General features: G+C 43.6%; 1 protein-coding gene across 3 annotated transcripts in view; it reads right to left on the bottom strand.

Moving 5' to 3' along the window:
* The window catches only part of LOC102559585 (uncharacterized), a 69789-nt gene that overhangs the window by 36241 nt on the left and 15534 nt on the right, over positions 1 to 18014 (bottom strand). For all 3 annotated transcript variants that reach the window (XM_059720539.1, XM_019476496.2, XM_059720540.1), the window contains exons 4-6: positions 17167 to 17194; positions 2044 to 2096; positions 470 to 527 (exon numbers count right to left, since the gene is read on the bottom strand). In XM_059720539.1, the coding sequence (XP_059576522.1) occupies positions 470 to 527; positions 2044 to 2096; positions 17167 to 17194 (139 nt within the window). The remainder of the gene's footprint in view (positions 1 to 469; positions 528 to 2043; positions 2097 to 17166; positions 17195 to 18014) is intronic.

Here is an 18014-nt window from a genome sequence, read left to right as displayed (position 1 = left end):
GGTATGTAAAACCCATAACTGATATGGAAATGGTGACATATAGTTACAGCAGTGAAAAGGCCCCGTCTAAAGAATTTGCTAATTAACCCATTGTAAATTATGGCACATACCCTTGAGGCAAAAGTTTTCTAGGATTTATAACATGAATTTGTCACTTATAGCCAGTCCATAACAAATTTTTAAATTTTCTCCTTTGAATTACTTACACCAACAGCAGGAAGCAGCAAGCCTTCTGTGCTGAGATCTAAAATACTGCATGGATGATGCACTGAATAGCACTAGCAATGTTGCAGAGCCTCCACATGGTCCCTAGTCTGTATTTTAGTTACAAACCATTGCAAACATGAAAAGTAGGCATGTATTAACAAACATCATTTTAGTTATTCTGGAAAAGGTGGCAACAGGACTTTTACCCGCTGTAGTTCATTTCTAGCCAGTGTCAAAATTGGTAACATTTTTGAAGCCTTACCTGTGTCTTCAACTTGACTCTCTTCAGAGGATTGTATGAAAGATTCCCCAGCAACTTCCTTAAAAATAGCAACATGCATGTGAACAAAAAAAATGAGTCACAAGACCTGGTCACAGGTTAGAGGTGTTCTTCTGCAACTAGTTCTCCTTAAAACTACATTTTGTATTCTTTAGAAGTTTAGCGTTTGATCCAGTACCCAGGGAAGTAGCTGATACTTTGCCAATGATTATGACATATGTTGGATTAGTCCCTAACTGCCTATTTTAAAAACATTTCAGTAAACTATGCTGAAAAATGTCCAGAAGCTTCTACAACATTTTATTGAAAATTATAATTGACCTCTTGTGCCAAGTCTCTGCAGGAATCTTTTGTAAAACAAGTTTCATATCTAGTTCATTTACAAAAAAACCTTTAGTTGAATTTACTACAGTAAAATGCAGACAAATAAAAAGATCATAAACAAAAAAATTATACTTTTTTGAAGGCATAGCCACACAAAAATCTACTACTGAACTTTTGCTCCTGAAAAAAGAGCAATTCCCCAAAACATTAAGCCTTAAAAGGCCCAGAGTTTACTACTGAAAAATACATTAAACACAAGTAATGTTAACAAAATCTATTTTCAAAGTTGAAAAGCTCGTATGCAACCTCTCTGTCACTTTAGATAAACCTAAATTCGAGGCTAGGATTAAGCAGATGAGAAAAAAGATGTTAAAGAAGGGCTGTCCAACTAGCATCATACATGTGGCCCACAACTAGATAGACTGTGGTCCAGGGGGATTGTCAGCATGCCTGTTGGACCTGCTCTTGTTAATCTGGAACCCAGGGAGTCAACAACACTGCTACTTGTCCCCCACCTTCCACTCCCTTGCCTGCTGCCAAATTTCAGGTGTTTTGGTGGCCACTGGCAACTCAAATCAGTGGCAGGGGAAAATGGGAGGCAAACAATGGTGGCAATCACCCTATGGGTCCTGGAACCATGCCAATGAAAGCGCTCTGGCAGTCACTCTTACAAGCTGCTGCCCTGTAGCCATAGGTGGGTCCATCCAGCCTGCTGGAAGTCCTGCAGTCCAGATGCAACCTGCGGAGCTAAATGAGTTGAACACCTTTGTATTCGAGAACCCCAAGAACTAAAAATATAAATTTTGTTTCAGCCTATGAAGGAACATATATGTGACAACAACGTATACAGTTATTCTAAAATGATCTAAGTGGACAAGTGGGAAACTAGAAGGGAAATTTTCTAACTAAAATACGTGGTTGCAAATTCTTCACAGAAGGAAAAAAAAAGTCAGATATGCAATATCTGAAAACAAGTGCATGGCGTTTGTAGGTGTAAAAATAAACTCAAATTTTCTCAAATAAGTTCTTTTTAATTTAATTAGAGACAGTGTGGTAAATTAATTAAACTATTTATCTGCTTTTTAAAAATGTGGTTTTATAACAATCATACCAACTCCTTTAGGAGTAAACACTTATAGAAATTATATTTACATAGTCATGAACCCATATCTCACAAATCAGCTCTTCTTAAGATTTACATTTGCCAAAAAGGCATAGCTTTGTGTTCATACCTGATAACTTTTTATCTCTTCATCTTTAACACCAGCAATCGACTGCTCTGTTTCTTAATTAGAAAGAATGATAAAACACACTTACATTAGAATCTGCTGCTGATAGTTGTTAAAACTGCATACCCACAGTGATTTCATTAACTATATTTAATTTACTAGTAAGTTAAGTAAACTCTAAAGAGGTTTAATAAATTCAGAACATGTACAATGAAAGTAAAGAGAAAGATTTCAGGACAGATTTATGGCCAATATAAACTGATGTAGGAATGTTGAAGTCAATGGAAATATGTTGATTTAGATCAGCTATAAATCTGAGTTAGTATTTTATAATAATAGATATTCAAAAAAGGTTCTTACAAATCTTATATAAAAGTGTTAACTATGACCACACCCTGCCACACTTAAGCAAACAAATAACTTTACTCAGATTTAAATTATACTCACTTTCAGAAATTAAATATTTCCTAACTACCTTATAACTGGTAATTACTGATTCCTATTTGTTAAAATCATTTGCAGTGTTCTAATCAGATACTACATGTCTTTTTCTGGTTGTCACATGGATTGAAAGGGAGGATTTAGGGCTAGAATATTAGAAATAAATACCTAAAAATATTATCCAAGTTGCATTCAAGTTCATTTTAGTTTCAGCTTTAGGTTACCTTTTTCTTACTCTAAACACCTGCCTAAAGCCCACTTGTATTATGTGAGAGTAACCGGCCTATGAACAGGAAACCTAATACTTGCTGGTGTTCCTAAGATGTGAGCCATCCCATATCCCATGCTACCAATTTCTAAGGACAGACTACTGCACCTGGCAGCACAGTTTCGGGGACAGGCAAGCAACCAACAGTGGCGAAAGAACAGGTTATGGACAATTTAGAAAAGCTGGATGTGTACAAGTCCATGGGGCTGGACACGATGCACCCAAGGGTGCTGAGAGAGTTGGGTAATATGACCAATTGCAGAGCTGCTGGCCATCATCTCTGAAAACTGGTGACGATCAGCAGAAGTCCTAGATGACTGGAAAAGAGCAAATAGAGTGCCTGTCTTTAAGAAAGGGAAGAAGGATCTGGGGCACTACAGCCCTGTCAGCCTCACCTCAGTCCCTGGAAAAAATCATGGAGCAGGTCCTCAAGGAACCCATTTCCAAGAACTTGGAGAAGGTGACTAGGAACAGTCAGCATGGATTAACCAAGGGCATGTCATGTCTGACTAACCTGACTGTTTTCAATGACGAGCGGACTGGCTGTGTGGATGTGGGGAGAGCAGCGGATATGGCATACCTGGATCTTAGCAAAACTTTTGATACGGTCTCCTACAACATTCTTGCAACCAAACTAAGGAAGTATAGGTTGGATGAATGTATTGTAAAGTGGATAGAAAATTGGCAGGATCATCGGGATCAAAGGATAGTAGTCAATGGCCCAATATCTAGTTGGCAGCCAGTGTCAAGTAGAGTGCCCCAGTGTTGTTCAATATCTTCATCCAAGACCTGGAAGGTGGGATGAAGTGTACCCACAACAAACAGTGGATACACTGGAGGGTAGGGCTGCGATTCAGAGAGACCTAGACAAATTGGAAGACTGGACCAAAGGATCCCTCATGAAATTCAATAAGGATAAATGCAAAGTCATAACCACAAGGAGAAATTGTCTCAAGTTGCAGCAAGGGAAGTTTAGATTAGATATTAGAAACAAAATTACAGTGAGGAGGGTAGTAAAGCACTGAAAAAGGTTGCCCAGAGAGGTGGTGGAATCTCCATTCTTGAAGGTTTTTAAGACCCAGCTAGACAAAGCCTTGGCTGGGATGATCTAATTGGGGCTAGTCCTGGTTTGAGCAGGGGATTAGACCAGAGACCCTCCTGAGGTCCCTTCCAACCATAATTTTCTATGATTCTATAGTAAGGAGGGACACCTTCATCAGATGTGCCATACACTTCAATTTTTGCCCTGTGAAATGCCGCCAGAAAGTAGAAACCCTGTCTCTATAATTGCTGATGCTAGTTTGTTGGAAGAATAAATTGGGGGGAAAGGGAGAAATAGTTTATTTTGGGCAATCCCTTGTGGGAATAAATTTCCCTTCTTACAAATGTTTCAGCCCTCAACAGGCTTAAGATAACACTTGTGTTCACCCTACAAGACTTTACTGTGCCTTAATATGTATTTAAAAAAAACCCCCGTTTTATAGATTTCATATATTTACATATGAAAAATGTAAAAAGAATCTAAATGATACTCCAAGGTTTGTGTGCCTGTGTAAAGATTCTAATGCTAGGAGACTCTCAGACCCTCTCTCTGTTTCAGTCCTGATTATACTCTTCCTTCATTTATTACAATACTAGAAGTACACAGGCTGACTGATTATAAAAACCAAACAAAACCTAATTTCCTTAGAACCACAGCATACATCTACTGATGACTTTAGATTTTTTTTTACAACAATGCATACTCTTGAACTGGGCCTGTTAATAACAAAAATTAGTCAAATCTATTTTCAGACACCACTTGTAACATTTATTTCTTCTTAGGACAGCATGCATACAATGCACTGAGCCTGGAAAAAAAAAGGGCACAGGTTGTATAAGAAACATTCTAAACCCTATTGCTCAGGGTTGACATTAAAGAAGTTTCTACTTGAGGCAAATTTAACTGCTCTTGCTTTTTTATGCTTGTTAGCAGATAAATGGATATCAAAGACAAAAAATACTAGGACTGTGTGAAATTTCACTGGCTGTTTCATTTCAATGCTGTTTCAACTCGTTTTGAGCTTGAAACAGCAAAATTGAAACAAAACAAGGCTTTGAAACAGCCTCAAAACAAAACGAGGGCAGTTGAAATATTTCAAGTTTCGAAACTTTTTGAGTTTCGAAACTCAAGCAGGGCTTGCCTGCAGGGAAACAGAAAGTAAGGAGAGGGAGGGGGAAAAGGGGGCAAGGACTGCTCCCATATCGATTGTGTAGCTGGCCAGTGACTGTCATCCTTCCCTGAGGTCTCTTCCATCCCTCCCCCGGAGAACTGGGATTGGAAAAACAGGATAAAGGCAGCATTGTTTGAACTGGCCTGCTTTCTGTCACCCATGTCACCAGTTTTGCTTGAAACCCTGGCACTATCTCCTTGAAACGTGGCTGGCTTCATGGCCTCAGCAGGGGCTAGCATGCCTGCAGTTTTCACCACCCCCATGCCTTAACACACACACACAGTCACACGTCATGAGTTTTGCTTCTCAGCAGCTTGAGGTGCAGCTTCCCAGAAACCCCTGGATCTGACTCCTTGAAACTTGGTAGGCTTCATGGCCTCAGCAGGGGCTACTACCCCTGCAGTTTTCACCCTGCTGTCTTAACACATATACGTGACACAAGTTTTGCTTTAAAAAATTTGAGGTGCAGTTTCCCCAAAATCCCTGCAACTATGTCCTTGAAACATGGCAGGCTTCACGGCCTCAGAAGGAGCTACCATTCCTGCAAGTTCCATCTGAATCAGGCAAGAACTGACAAAGTTATAGGCAGTTTCATGGCTCCCCATTATAGCCTATGGGCGAAACAATGAAGCAGCGAAAGTTTCAATGAAACAAAAAGGAACAGTGGTTTTGAAATGAAACTCGAAACAAAACACTGTCCCATTGAAATGGAACGTTGAAACAAAATGGTGCTGTTTCACAGCCCTAATAAATACTATATTTTCATGATGCGTGGTGGGGAACCTTGGGGACCAATCAACCTAAGGTCTCTAAAGAAGCAAATATTTAAATAAATGCACAAGTAACAGGACTAATCAAATGCCTAATGTTTGGAAAATTAGACACATGTGGCTGGATAACAGGAGGGGAAAGGACTGGGGCTACAATGAAATTAACTCTGCTTCATAAAGTTAAGCACATGTTTACCAGGATCAGAGCCTTAACTTAAGCTCTTTGTCGAAGTACCACATCATTTATTTTGTGAACGCAAAGTACATTTACAAATGCTTTCTAAATAAAAAAATTTAATTTAATGCTAAAAGTTAAAGATGAATCAGACCTGCATTGTGGCAGCTTATCTGTTACTGGAAACCAATGGGAAGTCAGATAACACATGACAATGTCCCATGAACATTCCTATACCCATCTTTGTAAAGCAAAATCTATTAAATACCTCAGAGGAGCTTTGTTTGGTCTAAAATAGAAATGGAACATTTGCTTTATTCAGGAAAGAAGAAATTTTAAAACTGTGTGGGACATGTCCCAGAAATACATTATTTCCTTGGTCCTTCTACTCTGAGCTGCCACAACAGACAACTCAGCAGAGGACTCAGCACAACATAGGTAACTAATGCTTAGAATAAAAAATTTAAAAATAAACTACAAGTGCAGGTAAAAGTGCAGAGCAAACATGAACACCCAACATGAAGGTGGTATTCAGTACAGAAATATTTTGGCTTTTATTTATGTTACCTTCATTATTCTTCTTTTAACTCTAAAGCAGGGGTGCTTAACCTCTGGCCCATGGGGCAAATGCGGCCTGCAGAACCATTGCATCTGGCCTGTGGGGCCCTTATAGGTTTGAAAATTTGGCAGTGGGGAAGCAGTGACCATTAATACAGCCATCCTCCTCCCTCCTAAACCCCTGTACAGCAGGTTGGAACCATGCCCCAGCCCCCACTTCTGGATCAGGGTCAAGCCACATCACCTTCCCCTGCTGCGGTGCCAGGTCATGCCCCTTTCCCTATACAGGGCTGGGGCATGGCCCCTTCCCTCTAATTCAGGCAAGGCTGGAACCTGGCCATGCACCTTCCTTCTCCTCCCCATGTTCGCCACAGGGCCAGGCCATGCTTCCTTCCCTCTCCCTCCCTGCTCCATTGGGCTGGGACAAGTTTCTTTCCCTTGTGGAGCTGGATTGCAGCCACCCTGCCCTCTGCCACCCACCCTGCTCTGCATGGCCAGATGGTGCTTGCCATGCCGGTCCCAGGCACCAGATCAGGACCACCAGCTGGATCCAGCCTGTGGACAGACTGGGTGCTGTCCATCCAACCTGCCGTGGAAAAAGGTTGAATACCACTGTTCTAAAGTAACATGCAGATAGCTATAATGATTGTAACCTAACTATATAATCAGGGAATCCTAAGAGTGCAGTATATGATGTGGTCAGAATAGTAGTATAAATTATATATTTAATTATTCAGTCATAACTAGGCATGCATTCTTCTTTTCTGTGATGCAGAGATCTTCAGGAGACTAACAGCCAGCCAAGTACAAGATTCCTCAATACCATTCTTTTATGCTATTCTGCAAATTTTGATTTTCAAAAGCTCCAAGTTATTATTGCGTTGAAAGTCCCCAGTGAACCGATATTTTTAATCAGGTTATTTATAAACAAACACGAGCCAGAAAAATGTGCAAAGTCATTTTTTCCCTCAGACCACAAGCTGTCAATGTTTATATTAACCCTTATTTTTTAATTTTACAAATTAATAACTGCTAAATATTTATTGCTTAGGACAACTTGAGACTTATCAGGGATCCTGGTTTTCTCAGTTTAAAAATTATGTGATAAAAAACTGCAAATCCTCATTTTTCCATAATTATAATGAAACACCGCTATTTATATAGATATCAGTTAAACACAATATTTTAATGATTTATTGACAATTTTAAAGCAATTCAGATTCCTATCAGTGCTTCACTCATTATAATAAAATACATTCCAAATACATATTTTGGCTTCTGGTTTTGGCTTTTTTATCATGGCATATTAGAGCTCCCCTTGCTCTCTTTGTTTACCAGGACGCAAGTCCAGCTGCAGCTGTTCCTCCTGCTGCTTTGTGGTGCTTAGCAGCCCTGTTATGCCAGTGCCACTTACTCCTAAACCACAGCCCCTCCAGCCCTGACAGTGCCCCCCCAACCTGCAGGCCCCCACCCCAGCCCCACAATGTGTGGGGAAGGGGGTGCCTGACCATAGCCGACATGATGCTGGGACATGGTGGGGGACAGATGTCCCCTGGATTTGTGCACCCACAGTGGGCATGAGGCTGCAAACTGATCAGACCAGCACAGGCAGGAGCTGCCTCTGCAGCATAGCAGGCAGGAACCATGCGGGAGAGCAGAGAAGGATGGCAAAACTTGTTGCCATCACTGCCAGGAACCCCCACACCAGTCGTGCCCCAAGCTGCACAAGAAGTAACAGACTGGTGGGTAGTGGTGCTCTGCCCTCACCTCCTCCCATTGCCAGCACACTGAGCCACAGTTCTACCCTGCTCCCAGGCCCCGGCTCTTACTGCCAGTCCCCTCAGGCTGCAGCTGTACCCCAGACAGGAGATGGGGTTGGGGGCAGCACAGGCGGCCTGAGGGGAGTGGCAGCAGCGGCTGGGTCATGGCGGCAGGTTAGAGCTGTGGCCTGGTGAGCAAGAGGAGGTGAAGGCAGCACAGCCCCTGCCACGGTCCATTATTCTTTGCACTGCTGGTGGCATGCCTGGCATGGGGGTCCTGGCACCAGCAGCAATGAGTCTTGCTGCCCTGCTCCACCCTCCTGTGCTGGGTCCCACTTGCTAGGCCATGAAGGTGGTTCCTGCCTATGCTGGTCTGGCCAGGCTGCAGGCCTGTGCCCCGCTGTAGGCACAGAAATCAGGGGGGGTGGGGCACATGCCCCCACCATAGATTTACTTGTAGGGAGCTGCTCTCCACCACACCACCTGGCTGCCGTGTGCATGTATGTGTGTGCACATGCACAAGACACCCCTGTCTGTGATTGCTCTCCTCCCACTCCCCCTACTCTCCCAAGCAGCTCCTTGCAGGCTGGAACTCTGCCAGCCTGAAAGTCTCCTGTGGTTTTTTCCTTTAAGGGAGAAAATCCATGTTTTTCTGCAGCAAATGGAAGACCTGGGTCCCTGTTTGTCATATTGCTCCAATTATAGATCAGTCCCCTCCCCCCTGGCTTAAAGAGAACCATAAAAATCATCCTAATTTATGGGGTAACTCTATAGTCAAAGAAACATGGCATTACAATGTGAAGCAGCTGATCCTATGTAGCATTGTTAAGCATGAGCAACTGGTGCCTCCTGAAGAGGCAGAAGCCACCAATGGCAGCAGCCCTGTCAGAGGGGAGTGGGCACCAGCCCTACCGACAGCAGCAATGTTGGTCGTTGGGGGGGCACTGGCCCTGTAAGCTGGGGGCACGTGCACCCCTATGCACCCCCTACCCATCACCTATGTCATTAAGGACCGTAATGGCTTGTCAGGCTGCTGGCTGATCTTATGACCCCACAAATGCTACCCATTGTGGCTCTTAGGAGCACCACGTAGCATGAGTCTTGGCCCACACAAGGAAGAGCCACTATGGCTGGGTAACCCAGATCACCTGCACCTGGAATTTCTGGCGATTTCCCTGCTCTCTTGTAGGAGGTAAGCATTAATCCTTCCTCAGGCAAACTAGGGGCTCAGAAGTCTTAAGAAGCTAGCATCAAGTTGAGATTTCCAGACCCTTGGCTCTGGTGCCTTAGGTTCCCAGAGATGTGGTGATCCATGTGGCAGGTCACCACTGGAGCCACAAAGTCAGGAAAGAGTCCACAAAAGGAGGTGGTAGGAAACAAGGAGTTCTGCTGGAGTCTGTGATGGGGTCCAGCTCCATTACTGCGGGGAGGAGCGCGTCCAAGCCACTTCTGTCCTGAGACGGCTCCCTACTCCCCCCCACCCCAAGACAGCACTGTGGCTACATGGACCAGCTAGAAGGCCATATGGCGGAAGCAGAGGTGACAAACAGCCCTGGCTGGAAGAGTGCCCCCAACTGCAGACAACTGGAAGCCCAGCCACCTGGGCAGGGTGGAAAGGCCTGCCCCCATGGGAGCAGTTTGTTCAAAGCAGCCAGGAACTAGTGGGGGGGGGGCAGCTCCTGGGCAAGGAGCACGCTGCCACTGCTGAAGACGCTCGGACAGTGTAATTCTTGGATGGGTTTATCCTTGTCCAACAGAAGCCCTGTTGCCAACCCATATCCAGATCCAGGCTGTTGGGGTACTAGAACCACAACACAGGGAGCAGAGAGCGGAGACCACAAATGGTAACCATGACTATAAGTGCAACCCTTTTCATTTATTATTACTATTGATTTGTGTTAACAGGGATGGACTCTGGGAAGGGAGCCCAGGGCCTGGGGAAAAGCTCATAATCCAGGGGCAAGCCTCAGGCCAGCTGCCCAGGGAGGCCAAGGTCCTGATCTGTGGATCCTTGGCTGACCCTCCACAACTAGAATATTAAGGAGTCGGGGAGTAGCAGTACACCCAACCCAATACACCCAGCAGTGCCTCTCCAGAATCATGACTACCTGGGTGGTTCACAGAGCCCTGTCTGTATTTCACTTGGAAGATGGTCAAAGCCAATAGTGAAACACTTTGGATTCAACAAATGAGCATTTTGCAACAAAACAAAAAAAAACAACAAAAACATCAGAAATCTTCCATACAAAACAGCCAGTTCACCCTTCCCCACCATCCCTCAAAAAATTAGGAAAATGTGGATTCTAAAGCTTTAAAGCCAGGGCTGTTTGAATTAAGGATTTATATCCTATAGATCTGAATCCTGAACTGCTGTTTAAATCTGGCCATTGTGATTATTTACAGCAAGGGTGGGAAAAATGTGGCCCGCAGGCCAGATGTGGCCCACCAGACCACTCTACCTAGCCTGTGGGGCCCCTAAAAAAATTTAGAAAATTAATATACATCTGCCCCTCGCTGTCTGTCATGAGGCCCTCAATGGCTTGCCAAAACTCAGTAAGTGGCCCCCCGCCCGAAATAATTGCCCACCCCCTATTTACAGGCTTAAACAGTTTCATTTCTTTTATTGTTTATTGTACAGGCATCTTCCATGAAAATGGCTTTCCCAGCACATTTTTCAAGCCCTTTGATGACCAGCTAGTGATGACGGGACCAGGATTGTGAGGTCTGGAAGCTCATAGTTATGAACTGGCATGAAGGCAGCAGTTACAAGAAGGTCCTTCTAGCAGCTGGATGAGGCAGGAGTGCAATTCTGAAGCTGTAACTGCAACTGAGCAGCCCTCTTCAGGATCCAATCTGCTTACTTCACATGGGGAGGGGGCTAGAAAATGTGCCCTAAACTAGCCTACCTTCTTCCTGAAGAAGCCTACCTTCACATCCAGCAGAATCACCTTTACTGAGGATAGAATCAATAAAGTTATCCAATCAATTTCAGGACCTAGAGCATCAAGACCCTCGTGGACAATGCTAATAGTGAATGCCCAGAGCACCGTATTGCAATCACGGCTCAAGAACTCAGGCAACACAACAATGTCGCTGCGCTGAACAAGACCTGGTGAGCTGGAGACGGGCAACTAAAAGAACATGGAGGTGGCTGTACCTTCTTCTGGAAAGTTAAACAAAGAGAACACCAGCTTCATGGAGTTGATTTTGCCATAAAAATGAACTCATAAACCACCTCAACGAGTTCCCTATCAGAATTAATAAACACTTCATGACTCTCCATCTTAAACTAGCAGGGAGCCAATATGCCATTGTTTTCAGTGAGTATGCCCTGACTCTTGACACTGCTGATGAAACCAAGGAGGAATTCTACAAAAACCTTGATTAAGTCCTTTCTGGCATTCCAAAGGAAGACAGGCTTATTCTGCTTGGTGATTTCAATGCCAAAGGTGGGAGGAACTCGAACCTGTGGAATGGAACCATTGGCAAGGAAGGAGCGGGGAAGGTCAACTCCAACAGCATCCTCTTCTTGACCAAGTACACAGAAGATGGGCTCATCATTACCAATGCCCTGCTCCACCAGAAAAAATGGCACAAGACATCATGGCAGCATCTGTGATCTGAGCCTTGGCACCTGATTGACTACATTGTTGTTCATGCCTGGGATTGCAAACATGTCTGTATCACCTGAGCTATGCTAGGAGCTGATGATTGTTGGACCAATAAACTCATTCAGTTGGTTATGTCACTCAAACTGGCTCCCAAACAACAGCTACAGCAGAAGAAATGCCAATGGAAGATCAACATCAAAGGATTCAAGGGCCTGATCAAGCGACACCTCTTCTACCAGTGCATCAACAAAAGATTCCAATCAATAACAATGGGAGAATGTCAGCAGCATTTGAGGTGTTTTCAAGTCCACCATCATCAGCGACTGCAAAGAGACACTTGGATTCTCTACCAGGAAACATCAAGGCTGGTTTGAAGAGAAAAACTGTGAGATCCAAGAGTCGATTGACCATAAGCACAAGACCTTTTGTACTTGGCAGAATAATATCAACTCCAATAAAAGAAATTGCATCTCCAACAAACCAAGGCAAAGGTCCAAAGAAGACCCACAATATAAAGAACAGATGGTAGAAAGATGAGGCGAAGGAAATTCAACATCTTGCTGACATCCATGATATGAACAGTTTTTTCAAGGCTACCAAACACATCTACGGTCCAAGCATGCAGGGACCAACCCCCTTGAGATCTAAGGACGGATGAGACCTGATCAAGAAAAGGGGAGCCATCCACACACATTGGAAAGAGCATGTGTTGAAGACCTTCTCAACTGAGACTTGTTGATGAAAGTGTTCTCAACTCCATCCTGCATCATCCAGTCAGAAATCCCTCTAGACAGGAAAGCCTGTGAAGAAAGCCATCAAGCAGATGAAAAATGACAAGGCATCTGGAGCTGATGGAATCTTCTATCAAAATCTTCAAGCATGGGGGAGAAGAGCTCACTTCAGAGCTCCATGCCCTCATCTTAAGGATTTGGAATGGTGAAGAAATTCTAGATGACCTCAGGGATGCCATGATCATGACAATCTTCAAAAAAGGAGACAAGTCTGACTGTGGAAATTACAGAGGGATTGCCTTGCTGCCCACCACAGGAACCTCTCCTGAACCGTCTCCTTCCACTGCTAAAGAGCTCTTCCTAGAATCTCAGTGTGGATTTAGGGCATCAAGAGGCACAACTGACATGATCTTCGCAGCTGACCTGCTGCAGAAAAAGTGCCAGAAGAAACATAAACCCTCTCTACCTGGCCTTCTTTGACCTCATGAAAGCCTTCAATTCTGTCAACTGAGAAGCACTGGGGAATACTTCTTAAGTATGGATGTCCACTGAAATTTATCACCATTCTTTGCCTGCTCCATGACAGAATGCAAGCCGTGGTTCCCAGTAATGAATCTAATACAGATCTCTTTGAGGTTCAGACGGGAGTTAAGCAAGGCTGCATCATTGCTCTAACACCCTTCTCGATATTCCTTACTGCGATACTACATCTGATTACCAACAAGCTTCCAGTTGGAGTGGAGCTAAAATACTAAATGGATAGTAAACTGTTTAATCTCATGAGTCCGTGTCAAAACCAGGACCATCCTGGCCTCAATAATTGAGCTCACATATGCTGATGATGCTGTAGTCTGTGCTCACTCAGAAACAGATCTTTAGGCAATCTTCGATGTCTTTACTGAGGCATGCAAGAAAATGGGACTTGCACTTAACATTCAGAAGACTAGGGTCCTCCATCAACAAGCTCTTAATGAGTAATCCCCAGTTCTGGTAATTCAGGTGCACAGTGAGACTCTGGAGAACTTTGAGTATTTCCCATAACTTGGAAGCCATCTCTTGCAGAAGGCTGACTTTGACAAAGAAATCCAACATCACCTCAAATATGCAAGTGCAGCTTTCAGATGCCTGAGGAAATTGGTGTTCGAAGATTGCAACATCACATCCAAAACCAAGCTCATGGTTTATCAAACAGTTGTGATCCCCACCTTACTGTAAGAAGCTGAGATGTGGACAATATACAGGAGACACCTCAAGCTGCTGGAGAAATACCATTTGCACTGCCTACAGAAGACCCTTTGAATCCAGTGGGAAGACAGATGCACCAATATTAATGTACTTTTGCAAGCAAACACCACAAGCATTGAGGAAATGGTCATTCGACATCAACTTCGTTGGGCCAGCCATGTCATCTGGATGTCCAACTCCAGACTCCTGAAGCAAGTTTTATTCTTCCAGCTCAGGTCAAGGTGTACACTCAAAAGAAAGGAGAAAAAGTACTTCAAGGACGTCCTCAAGGCTAACTTGAAAAAATGCAATATCAACATCAACTCCTGGGAGACTATTGCCCAGGACTGCCCCAAATGGAGGAAGAGTCTACTGTGAGGATCTCGGTACTTTGGAACCTTACAATGACAACAGGAGATGGAAAAGCAGAAGTGGTAAAAACAGCACGTTGCGGACTGAATTAAGAATCCTGAGCCACCCACCCCACACAGAAACATGTGTCTGAGTTGCAGCAGAGTCTGTCAATCCCAGATTGGCCTTGTCAGCTATCTTCGAACCCACAGATAAGACATTAATTCAAGACAATCATCCTCAACTGCAAGGGACTGCCAAAGAAGAGAAACAGTTTCAGTTTAACTAAAAATATGCCTTAATATACTGACATTCGGAAATGGCTGAAAGCAATGTAGTGAGTCTTGGGCAAAATTAACTTTGGTACAGAATATACCTTTTATGCTAGTAATTTTTGTGCCTTTAACACTTGGGTCCTTAACTTAGTTATTTGATTCTGTGAGATCTGTAATGGCAATACTAGTTTAAGGGTTTGATCCTTACAGGGAAGGCTATTTTCCTAAAACAGAACCTGAGAGTAGAGGCGCACGATACATCAGTCCGATACTGGATCGATAGAATCAGTGCCAATAAAGAAAATTGACTACATCAGAAATCGGCTTTTTTTGCTTGATGCGGCTGATACTGTGCCTGATAAATATGAGCAACTGCAGCATGCACAGGGCCAGGAGCGCAGTCTGGCAGCTTGGAGAGCTATATGTCCAGCTGGTTAGTCTGTTGTGGTGAAAGGGGAGGGAAGGGACGTGGGAGGGCAGATCGAGGCCCCTGCAGTGAGGGAGGGCATGGGGCTGGGGTAGATGCTGCCCAGCCAGGGAGGGGCACGGGATGGTGCTGCGGCTTGTCCAGCAGGGGGCGTGGGATGGATCTGCAACTTGTCTGGGGCTGTGGGGCAGCTGCTGCTGCTGGCTGGGGCCAAGGGCTGCACCCGGGGTGGGTGGCAGCGACACTGGGAAGGGTATATGAGCGCTAGAGGGGCTGCAGCCATCCCAAAATTCGCTTTAGCTCCACCCCCCCGCAACTCCCTACCAGCACTGCCAGCCCGCACCCCAAGCACAGTTCGGCCCAGCCCCCACCAGAAAGAGGCCAGCACAGCCCCTAGCCCCAGCCTGCAGCGGCAGCCACCATGCACAGATCTGGGGACACATGCCCCCACCGCCATGCCCCCCCCCAATGCACCGCCCTAGCTGGACAGTGCCTGCCCCAGCCCCTCTCCCTCCTTCACCGCAGGGGCCTCAATCTGCCCCCCCTTCCCCCACAACAGACTTACCAGCCAGACACTACTCTTCAAGCTGCTGGGCTGACTATTAGAAAATCGGATCAGTATTGGCCGATATGCCTTCTTAAAAATTGGCTATCAGTATTGGCCCAAAAAATCTCTATTGGTGCATCCCTACCTGAGAGAGTGGGATTGACTTGCGTGCAGGGTAAATTTATAATTGGAACACAGTAAAATAAGTAAATACACACACTTTTCCTTTAGACCTTGCTTTGATAACATTAAAAATGGAAAAACAAAAAAATAAGTCTGAAGTGGTTTTCCTTCTACCTGGCCTTAATTATATTGCAAAAAGATAAGATTTAAAAGCAGTTACATCAAATCCTAAGGTATTTAAAACAGAACTAGTAAGTTTCTTTGGTATTAATTTTTAAGCAACTTGAACAGTATTGGGTTGGGGTCAAGCCAAAAGATTTTACAAATAAAAGTACTTGCTAGTGCAAAATGAAAGACCCCAAATCTTTTGAAGTCTTCACTGCAAGCTAATGCTTCTCTCCCAGCTTTACTCCATTATGCAGTATCTTTTGACAACCATTCCACTGCAGTCATCACATACATACAGACATTTTCTCTTATTCAATAGTCCATCTCTAATCCCATCTTGGATGCACAAAATCTTTGAGGAAAAAGAGTGTTAAGGTTGCAAAAAAAATCAAGCACCCAAAATTTTGGAAATATCAGAATTAAGGTTGCCTTAATTATGTCCTCATTTCTGTATACATTATGATACACAATCACATTTTTTTCTACAGAAAATTTGCTTCGTTCAGTGCTGACTTGAGCTTCTGATTTTGACTTTAAGTTCTAGCAATACAGATGTTTGTGTGTATAATTTCTTTCTTTTATTTTTAAAAACACACATTAAAAATAAAACCTTCTACACGGGTTATCAATACGGATGGAATCTATCTATCACTACCGACTTGAACTAACCAAATATTAGGTACCAGTAGGCAGCCATCCTCTATGTATTTTAGGACTGGAAGGGATGAGACATCAACTTTCCATTGGATTTTCAATATTTGCTGACATGAAAAATGATGAATTTTAAAACTCTTGGGTTCACACTGTAAAAAGGAAGTTTTTCCTAATTGGCCTTTTCTGCTTTCAGTTTGACCCCTTTCTTCCTACTCCGCCCAATCTCATCTCCATTCTCCTCTGTCTGCCTCTTCCACCCTCAGTTTCCACTCCTCTGGCTTCTCCTCCTACTCACAAGTCTTTTTGCTAGTGTCTTATCCTAGTTTTTCACATGGGCTCCCTATCCAAGCCATTTCATTCTGCTCTGTCCCCAGTGACATCACTGGTTCCTAGTCCTTTTCCAGTTCCATTGTAATTCTTCCTCCCACATTTTTCTTACCTGCTTCAGCTCTTTCCACAATCAGTACTGGCCTCATCTCCCTCCAAGTTTCCCATCTCTTTGGCTCAACCAGTCCTGGTTGCCTTTCCTAATCTATACCCACTTATTTAAACATTTTTCTCACTAATATATATCTTGAACACTGTAGATAAAAGAGAGGGCTTTAAAATCCAATAACTATTTGTTTGGGTATTAAACATTTTTTTCAAAACTTTTGACAAAGGCGTATTAACACATCAAATGATGACAACCTGTCGGGTGACCGCACCTACTGCCTTTAGATTGCAAAGCATATACAAAATCATTGTATCTTCATGCACTGTAGATGTGGCATTTCTATTTTACTTCTGGATAGATTAAATATAGATAATGTTGTAAGACTTTTCTTTACCTGTAGTTACTTGATAGTGTGTAGTCTTCTGAAATTAAAAACAGAAAGCAGAGTCAGAAGTTAGAACCGCAAGTTATTTTGACTAAACCACTTATTTATTTCAATGCTGTAAGGCACCTATCTCCTTTAATTCTCAATGGCTATGGATGAGATTTCTGTTGTTATTTTAATCTACAAGGCAATGACTATACTGGCATCATCTTGTTTCCACCTTGTTTACTCAAGCCTTGGTACTGTTGTGGTAAATCAGCAAACACAAGCTATAACTTAACTTTGTATCTATCCAGTTAATGACAATACTCTCCTTAGGGACGCTCTAGAGCAGGGGCGGGCAATTATTTCAGGTGGAGGGCAGCTTAATGAGATATAGTGCGCTGTCGAGGGCCGCATGGGTAGCCCCACCCTTTGAAGGTTGCTCCACCCCTGGTCGCCATCTTCCCTGACCTTTGCCACTGGAAGTCCCTCCCCTTGCCTCCCAGTAATACTCCTTTGGGGGGGGGAGGGGAGTTGCCATATTACAACCAGAAAAAAAACAAATCATACACTAAGAGTCAAACACCTACTATAACATATTCTAATTTTATTACAAAAAATATTTGTCATGATTTGTGTTTGTGTACTGTATATAAAGGCGATTGCATAATAACTTAAAAATGAAATTTTAGTCATATATTGTGTAAGGGGGTATGGCTGGGTGGGTGGGTGTGTAGTAGGCTGTGGGAGTAATTTGTGAGGTAGTGTAACTGTGTGTGGCAGGCATAGGGTATGTTTGAGGATTGTGGTGTTTATTGGGTGTGGGTATGTGGCTCTGGAACACTGTCCTCTCTTGCAGTCAACGCAGGCAACAC

The sequence above is a fragment of the Alligator mississippiensis genome, chromosome 1, assembly GCF_030867095.1.
Source record: "Alligator mississippiensis isolate rAllMis1 chromosome 1, rAllMis1, whole genome shotgun sequence".
In the NCBI taxonomy this organism is placed as follows: domain Eukaryota; kingdom Metazoa; phylum Chordata; order Crocodylia; family Alligatoridae; genus Alligator; species Alligator mississippiensis.
This window is presented reverse-complemented; position numbering and strand designations above follow the sequence as displayed.